The following is an 8013-nucleotide window of genomic DNA, read 5'->3' as shown; positions in this document are numbered from 1 at the left end:
GTTTCTTTTTTCTGGGTTTATTTTGCGCAATGGCACTGTCGGTGTGTTCGAAGCGTAAGACCGCTGCGCCACTCGGGAGCCCCTAGTGGTCATATACTTAGTTATTGACGAGCACTGCCTACATTTGGTTTGTTTGATCGATTAAGCAAAGATCTTAATCCAATAACCTTCCCTGAGACAGAATTGTAGCAGTTTTAGCCAACCACAATCATAGCTGAATTTGAGGTTAAAGTGTGAACCAATGAGACATATTTATGCGAAACTGGGGCTGTCGTTTGGGAGGTGCCTGCAACACGGATCCAATCAGGAACCGTATTTTGCGTCAAAGGGTGGGGGCTCAAAGGTGTGCGTTTTAATACCACTGTACGTCTGCGTCCATGCCCACACGTAATTGAAATGGCGGAGACTACGGACAGAATGGAGGTAAGCGCAGTGGTGTGGTCGAGTAGCGGTGTAAACACGTTTTAAACCACGTATGATTTGTTTCTGTAGCTTGAAATCGAAGTATTTTCACTAAGCTAAAGTAACTATATTTCTAATGTCACTGTAGGCCGCGGCGCCTGTTCGTTCAGAGAACACACGCACTTCACTATCAAAGCATCCATTTTAGCCAGGCACCCTACACTGCAAGGCTCATTCATTTGTAGTCACGTGTTTGCTAGCACAGCACACTCTTACTGTCTATACGCGGTTGTCATATAATTCTAGTCACCGAATTATGAATACATTTGGGAAATTGATTAGTAATGACAGAAGTATATGTTGTGAGCCATCGCTAGCTCGCACTTCGGGGTTAGACCGCATGGGTGTTAGGTTAGCAATGCTAACTAGCGTTTCACAAAGCAAATCTGGCTCACTTTGCCGGCATTTTATGTAGCCCAAGGTCCGTTTTAATCCATCAAATGCGTTTCGTTAACTACATACATTAATAATTGTTAGTCATTGGTGTTAACTAGTTGGTTCTAATTTGGGCTTCTAACGTTACCTAGCCGGCAGCCCGGGAGGAGATATTAAACACTACTTTAACTAGATTTAGCTAGTTTGTCCTGCCAATCCTTGAATAAAGCATAGCTCATTTAATTAGTGGAGCTCGCTAGTAACGTAATGTTCAGTGCGCCCCATTCGATTACCTGTTTATACCTTTTTAAAGTTTTTGACTCAACGTTATATGTAGTAAGTGAAGGCCTAAATCACCATGTGCTTTCTCCCCCCCTTTGTGCTCGGAAAAAAATAATACTTCATGCACTACACTGAACTTGGGCTTAGCTACAACTACGTGAATTTAACACCACCCGTACTCGCAAATTAAACTAAATCGTTTGAAGTATTGTCCCATGAACATAAGTTAATTTTTTGAGCAACTTAAAGTCAATACTAAACACCATCTATTCAATGGTAATTTTATATCGGCATGTTCTGCCTGGCTGTATTAACTGGTTTGGCTGGACAACCTTCATTTTTTATTTTATTTGGTCATTGCCAGTCTGGGGTTGGTTGTGACTGGTATCTCTTTTGGTGAGATTTCTCAGGGGGAGAGCTCGGCCAAGCCTGCAGCAGAAGACATGACTTCTAAGGACTACTACTTTGACTCATATGCCCACTTCGGTATCCATGAGGTAGGTATTTTCGAAAAAAGGAGAAATGTCATTTAAATGTTTATTTGGTGAGGAAATTGGTTCCACAACCAAGATGGCTGAAATGTAAAGACCCATGCCACACTGCTATAAACCGAATTGTGGTCAGCACATCTGAAAAATACAATGATGCAATTGAGATGGGTGGGACATTGTCAAATGTTCAAGCAGGTGTATATATCCCAGTTGGAGTGACTATCTTCAGTAAGTGTTGCCTTAACTAATCTCATGTCCTGCTCTGTAGGAGATGCTGAAAGATGAGGTGCGTACCCTGACCTACAGGAACTCAATGTTCCACAACAAGCACCTGTTCAAGGACAAGGTGGTGTTGGACGTGGGCAGTGGGACTGGCATCCTCTGCATGTTTGCAGCCAAAGCCGGGGCTAAGAAAGTCATAGGCGTAAGTACCCCCACCTTGTTTGTGAACGGGGAGGAGACTCACACCTCATTTACTGCCATGCACTGTCAAGTCTGTAGTACTTTCAGAACTTGTGATGCAGCATCACCAGTCTTTGTGTGACATGTCCCCATTGTCATACCATATTGTAAGGCATACCTGTTTTTATCTCACAGATGTGAATGCTTTGCATCGGGACCTGTTTTATTTGCTTTATAATGAACACCTAGAAAGCCCAATAATTCCCAGTAGGCGTCAGTTGCTTTGATGGGTTCACAAAAGGACACCATGGTTCTGGTTAGTTGTCATTACTTGAGATACTCAAAGGCCTGCTCTCCTCTGCTTTTGTATTTTCAGATTGAGTGCAGCAGTATTTCTGACTATGCTGTGAAGATCGTCAAAGCCAACAAAATGGATCATAGTAAGTCAATACTTCCCCCTGCCACTTCAGTTTTCAGTCACCATGTCACCCATGTGGTATGGCTATTTAGTTGTAACTCATCCCTATCTCCCCCCCCCATTCAGTTGTGACCATCATCAAGGGGAAGGTGGAGGAGGTGGACCTCCCTGTAGAGGGAGTGGACATTATCATCTCAGAGTGGATGGGCTACTGCCTCTTCTATGAGTCAATGCTCAACACTGTCATCTACGCCAGGGACAAGTGGCTGGTATGTTCCTGTCAGTATATTTAATTAGTACTTTTTGGAATAGACTTTAATGCTTGTTTGAAAGGCTTTAATTGTCATTCTCTATATTGAAATCTTTAGGAACAAGTGGCATGTGTTAAACTTTTTGGCCATATAGCCAAGGCTTTTAGGAGATTAATTTCCTGACTTGCTGTGGAATTGACCATAAAGTAATCCTCATTCCAGTGGGTCTCGCCAAACACCATGCTGGGTTGACTTATTGGGAACATTTCAGATATAGCACTGGTGTGAACTCTAAAACTACTGTTTTCCTTACCATGGATAAATGCGTGTGCTGTAACCATATTCAGTCGGATCAAATTATGCAGTTTTGAAGTGTATTGGATTAGTTTCTTTCTGTCTGGAGTTGGCGTCCTCCTTTGGAGGCTCAACACCCCACGCAGACTGACGTGCACACACCACAAGCAGTCATTGTGCCATGATTCCACACAGCCACTAAATGTCAGGTCTTTGAATAGCCTGCTAATCTGTCATTCCTAAGTGTATTAACCTGCCATGCTCCTTTTCCCTCTCTCTTTCTGTCTCCCAGAAACCAGAGGGCCTGATTTTCCCAGACAGGGCTACCCTGTATGTCACAGCCATTGAGGACAGGCAGTACAAGGACTATAAAATCCACTGTGAGAATTCCTCTAAATTTTGGGGTAATGTAGTTGGTGTGAATTGGCCAGCGTTGTACCCATGTTTTTGGTTCGAGTGGAGATAGTAAAGGGGCTTAGTCATTGGTTTCTGTGGTGGAGTGTCGCGGCCCTTATCGAAGCAAATTCAGAACGCTCACAGTTGAGTCAGTCAAAGGAGCCAAAAGCATATTTTACAGCAACAATTCTGGAAATAACATTTACTTGTACTGTGCTTTTATTAAGATCACTATTTTGGTCAATTGCACAAGGTCCAACCCAAATTTCACTGTCGCTTTTAATCCAACTGCTCCGGAAGATGCGTTGGTTTTGGAGGGGGGCACACGTGATCTCTGGGGAGTTACGTGCCTTGCGCAATGACATCTAGGATTTGATACCAGGAATCGAACTGTCAACCCTCCAGTTGCTGGTTTGCCTCTAATCGCTAGGCCACCCCTGTTATAGTTATCATATCAGCTCTGCTCTAGCTAGCAAACAAGTCTTGACTTTGAAGTGTGCACTTCTAGACATAGCAAAGCTAACAATGTTTTTTTTAATGAAAGACTAATGCCCAGACAATTTAATATCAAGTTAATTTGCCCAGGTGTGGTGGTAACCCCATATCTTCTCTGTAACAGGGTGGGAGAATGTATACGGTTTTGATATGTCCTGCATCAAGGAGGTGGCCATCAAGGAGCCCCTAGTGGATGTGGTGGATCCCAAACAGCTAGTCAGCAGCGCCTGCCTCATCAAGGTGAGTCAATCACACTCAGCAGCCTCCCCCAATCCACACAGTTCTGTGACCCCACTTGAAATCTGATTACTTGACTGAACCTATTGTGACTTTTTTGTCGGCTCCACTTAATCCCACCAGTTCAAACAGGATTTTGCCTTGTCATCTGAGTCTCACGTTGTCACCCCCCCCCCACCCCCCCCCCCTCTACATTGTCCCCAGGAGGTGGACATCTACACAGTGAAGATCGACGACCTGTCCTTCACCTCACCCTTCTGCCTGCAAGTGAAAAGGAATGATTACATCCACGCTCTCGTCACCTACTTCAACATCGAATTCACACGTTGTCACAAGAGGACAGGCTTCTCCACCAGTGAGTCTAGGCTCAAACCCCCCCCGTAAACCGTCTGCACCACCGTAATAGATTTGTTCACTGAATCTTTATAAATGTCTATAGTAAATGACAGCGCAAGTCATCAATAATTGAGAATAAATGGAAGACTCTTTCTGAGCTGTAGTATCTGATTTAAGGGATATTTTTTTGTTACCTGAAGTCATTAAACCTGTCCTGTTTCTCTTCCCCAGGTCCGGAGTCCCCCTATACCCACTGGAAGCAGACTGTATTCTACCTGGACGACTATCTGACTGTGAAGACTGGAGAGGAGATTTTCGGCAACATCAACATGAAGCCCAATGTCAAAAACAACGTAAGAGGAGAAACCTCCCTGTCTAAGTTTGTTGGGACACCTTTTTAGTCTCCAATCTCACCCTTTATTTTTTACCGTCTGTTGGTTTGAGTGTCTTGTAAGTCTGTTTACCCCTCCCATTTATCCTGGGTATAATTTTCCCAAACTAGAAATGATTAGTTCTGTTCTGTCTCATGGTGTTCTGTACTGTTCTTTGGTTTAAAGCTGGGTGTTTATCCAGTGTCATTTTAACCTGTTTCTATATGTCTTTTTCGTTTGCAGAGAGACCTGGACTTCACCGTTGATATAGACTTCAAAGGTCAGCTCTGTGAGGTGTCCAAGACCTCAGAGTACAGAATGCGTTAGGTGCCCTCTTCTCCCACACCCCATTGTGTGTTTGTGAACGGGGGAGTGCTGAAGGAAGATCAGGGGTCAGTGTGTGTCTGTATGATCACTTAATTCTCATCCTCCAGAACTTGACTAGTACTCCTAAGCAATGTTTGAAATATTCTGTCTTGCTTTCTTGCAATGTTTGATCAGATGTTCTGAGGTTTAAAACGACTAAAAGAACAGTGGAAAGATATGGCGACTCATTGTGCAATAGTCACTGAAATCATGTTTTTACATGTGCCTATGTCTAAGTTCCGCTCTTGATCTTAGCCTGTGCTTAAACTCAACGCACACACACTGACCCCCTCACCTGCCTGTACATAGTGTTATTGTTCAGTCACATTTGCCTCTGTTGTACAGTCACGGATCTTGTTGACATGGCAGACCCCCCCCTCTCTGTTTTCATAAGAAGCGCCTCCTGTGACAGGTTTGTCCCCCCCCCGCCAGCCAATTAGATTGTCTGTTGGGGGGGGGCAAGTCAGCCATTGGTGTATTTTAAATTCCAAATTAGCGTGATTAAAGGAAATCCTCTCCAGGCTGTAAAAAGCAGTTGTAGCTGTGATGACTACCATTCAGCTCACTTTGAATCATGTCTGATTGGATAGCTCTGTGCTGATGACCTCTCCTTTCACGAGACTGACTGTAAGCAGTTCTCATACCGTGGGTGATGTAGTCTAACCATGGAGCAGTTATAATTTTCCCAATTCAGATCGGTCTTTGCTCAACCTGTTCCCTGTTCTAGCAATCAGAATTCATAAGAGCCCCCTACTAAGAAAAGCAAATTAGAGGGGAGTTAAGCCCAGTGTACCTTAGTGATAGACCTGGAGATGTATGTTTTATTGGGACCACAAAGCATCCACTCTTGCCAGTGCTGGACTAAACGAGATCCCTCTAACCTGTTGTCGTCCCTGCCTGGATTCAGTTGCATTTGTTTAGCCAATCCCAGGGGCACTTGTTTGCTGGATTATCTGCCTGGTTTGCCCTCTTGCGCAAAGTGCAGCACATCTGAAACAAGTGTATGGCCAGACCGCCAGCCAGAAGGAGCTGATGGCAACCTCTGAGATTGGTAATCTCCAGTGTGGGCCATGCAGGGTGGAGATGAGTTAGACCGGACTGTTTCATGTTATGTTTTTGTCCTTGCTGCTTTATATGACTTTTTGAGTGTGGACCATCACTTTTTTTTATTCATCTTTTTTAAAAATAAAGTAAAACTGGAAAATATAATTAGTCTTGTCTATTTTTGCACTTCTGTTCAGGTAAAATTGAGTCTTTGTGGCAATTGGGATATAGTTAGCTCTGAAGAAACATTTTCATAAATAGTCTTGCTTAAACCTTTCAAGCTTTGTAGAGTCACTGATTAAACTACTTGGCTTATCTGAGTCCATTTGTCATTGACACGGTGGTGATTTGTATGAGAATAATTTTGTTAATGACGAGCTGTGGATGTCTCAACCTGCTTTTCTAAGCAAATAAATGTATTACTTCAAATATTTTACTGAGTTCTTTGAAGGAAATCAGCCAATTGAAATAAATGTATTAGGCCCTAATCTATGGATTTCCATGGTTGGCCTGGGAGTGCATAGGCCTACCCACAGGGGAATTGGATCCAGCCTATCAGAATGTGTTCTCCCCCACAAGGGCTTTATTACAGACGAATATTCCTTAGCACCGATCCTGCAGGTGAAGAAGCCAGATGTGGAGTTCCTGGGTTGACTTACTGCCAAACTCTCTAAAATGTTGGTTTATGGTTGGGTAATGAACATTCAATTCTCTGGCAACAGCTCTGGACATTTCTGCAGGCAGCATGCAAATTGCACACTCACTTGATTTGTGACAACTGCACATTTTAGTGGCCTTTTATTGTCTACAGCGTAGGGTGGACAGGTGATTTTAGCATGTGAATCTGGGTGGGGCAAATTATTTTTAATGCATGCCAGCATAGCCACTAAATACGTTAATCACAGTGCAATTAATGGTACACACGTTAGGGCCTACATAAAGCTGTCCCAAAGATGGCTTTCTTCTCAGCACCATGGAGTGAATCCTTCCCACCCCTTCCTCTGGCTATTAGCGGAGCCTTGTCTGGCAGCGAAACAGTTCATTCAGCCTCATCTACTGCCTATACATTTTTTTTTTAAAGAAACATGGCTGACAAGTGAGGTTTCCTCTGACTCCTTGTGGATTTGTTGAAGTCGATAAGAACTGCATTCTCGTTCAATAAATGCCAAAATGAGTTTTGAACAATACACAAACATTACACTTATGTTCAGTAAATTCATGTTTATTCTTTAACTCAAAGTATAAGCATGCGAACGAGCTGCGACAAGGTAGACCTATTCATTCAGCACTTTCAAAATGGGGACTTGACAGATTCAGATGTTAGTTCAGATTAATTCAGCTTGAAGTTAACACAGAAAGATTCACTTAGCTTACCATTTGAAGTATTTTAGTCCTATGTGGTCTAAAAAGGAAGGAAAATAGTAAGTCGCTCTGGATAAGAGCGTCTGCTAAATGACTTAAATGTAATGTAAATGTAAAATGAGGATACACTTTTATATAAAATATGCCAACAGCGCGTTGCGCAAACAAAACAAACCTTGCGATACAGTATTAAGGGGTATATAAGCAGACAATGAAAGCTTTTACAATATTCGATGATGAAATTTCTCAGGCTCTGGGCTGTGACCAAATTATTAGGGTGAGAGACATGGGCTACTAACAGTTTACTACACAACATACATTTAGTATTACTTTCTTAGCTACACTTAGCTCCCTGGCATATTACATTTACTTATTCATCAAAGTCTGACATTCTCTGGATTTACGTTGCTTTCAAAAATAAGATTGAATCA

The 8013-nt window shown here is 42.8% G+C and overlaps 1 protein-coding gene across 4 annotated transcripts; it reads left to right on the top strand.

Annotated features, from left to right (window-relative positions):
- Positions 1-319: 319 nt before the first annotated feature.
- On the top strand, positions 320-6385 carry LOC115109980 (protein arginine N-methyltransferase 1). Of its 4 annotated transcripts, none has more exons than XM_029635266.2 (10): positions 320-423; positions 1521-1616; positions 1879-2034; positions 2389-2452; positions 2557-2699; positions 3268-3379; positions 3991-4106; positions 4308-4458; positions 4671-4792; positions 5054-6385. In XM_029635266.2, the coding sequence occupies exons 1-10, from the start codon at positions 397-399 to the stop codon at positions 5135-5137; spliced, it is 1071 nt and encodes a 356-aa protein (XP_029491126.1). In that variant the 5' UTR covers positions 320-396; the 3' UTR covers positions 5138-6385. The 4 variants fall into 4 exon arrangements, with proteins under 4 accessions (XP_029491126.1, XP_029491128.1, XP_029491127.1 ...); XM_029635268.2 differs by having other exon boundaries at positions 321-423; positions 3268-3355; XM_029635267.2 differs by having other exon boundaries at positions 322-423; positions 1530-1616.
- The last annotated feature ends 1628 nt before the right edge of the window (positions 6386-8013 follow it).

Source organism: Oncorhynchus nerka, linkage group LG26, assembly GCF_034236695.1.
Source record: "Oncorhynchus nerka isolate Pitt River linkage group LG26, Oner_Uvic_2.0, whole genome shotgun sequence".
NCBI lineage: Eukaryota > Metazoa > Chordata > Actinopteri > Salmoniformes > Salmonidae > Oncorhynchus > Oncorhynchus nerka.
The sequence above is the reverse complement of the archived record's forward strand: the minus strand, read 5'-3'. Positions and strand labels throughout refer to the sequence as shown.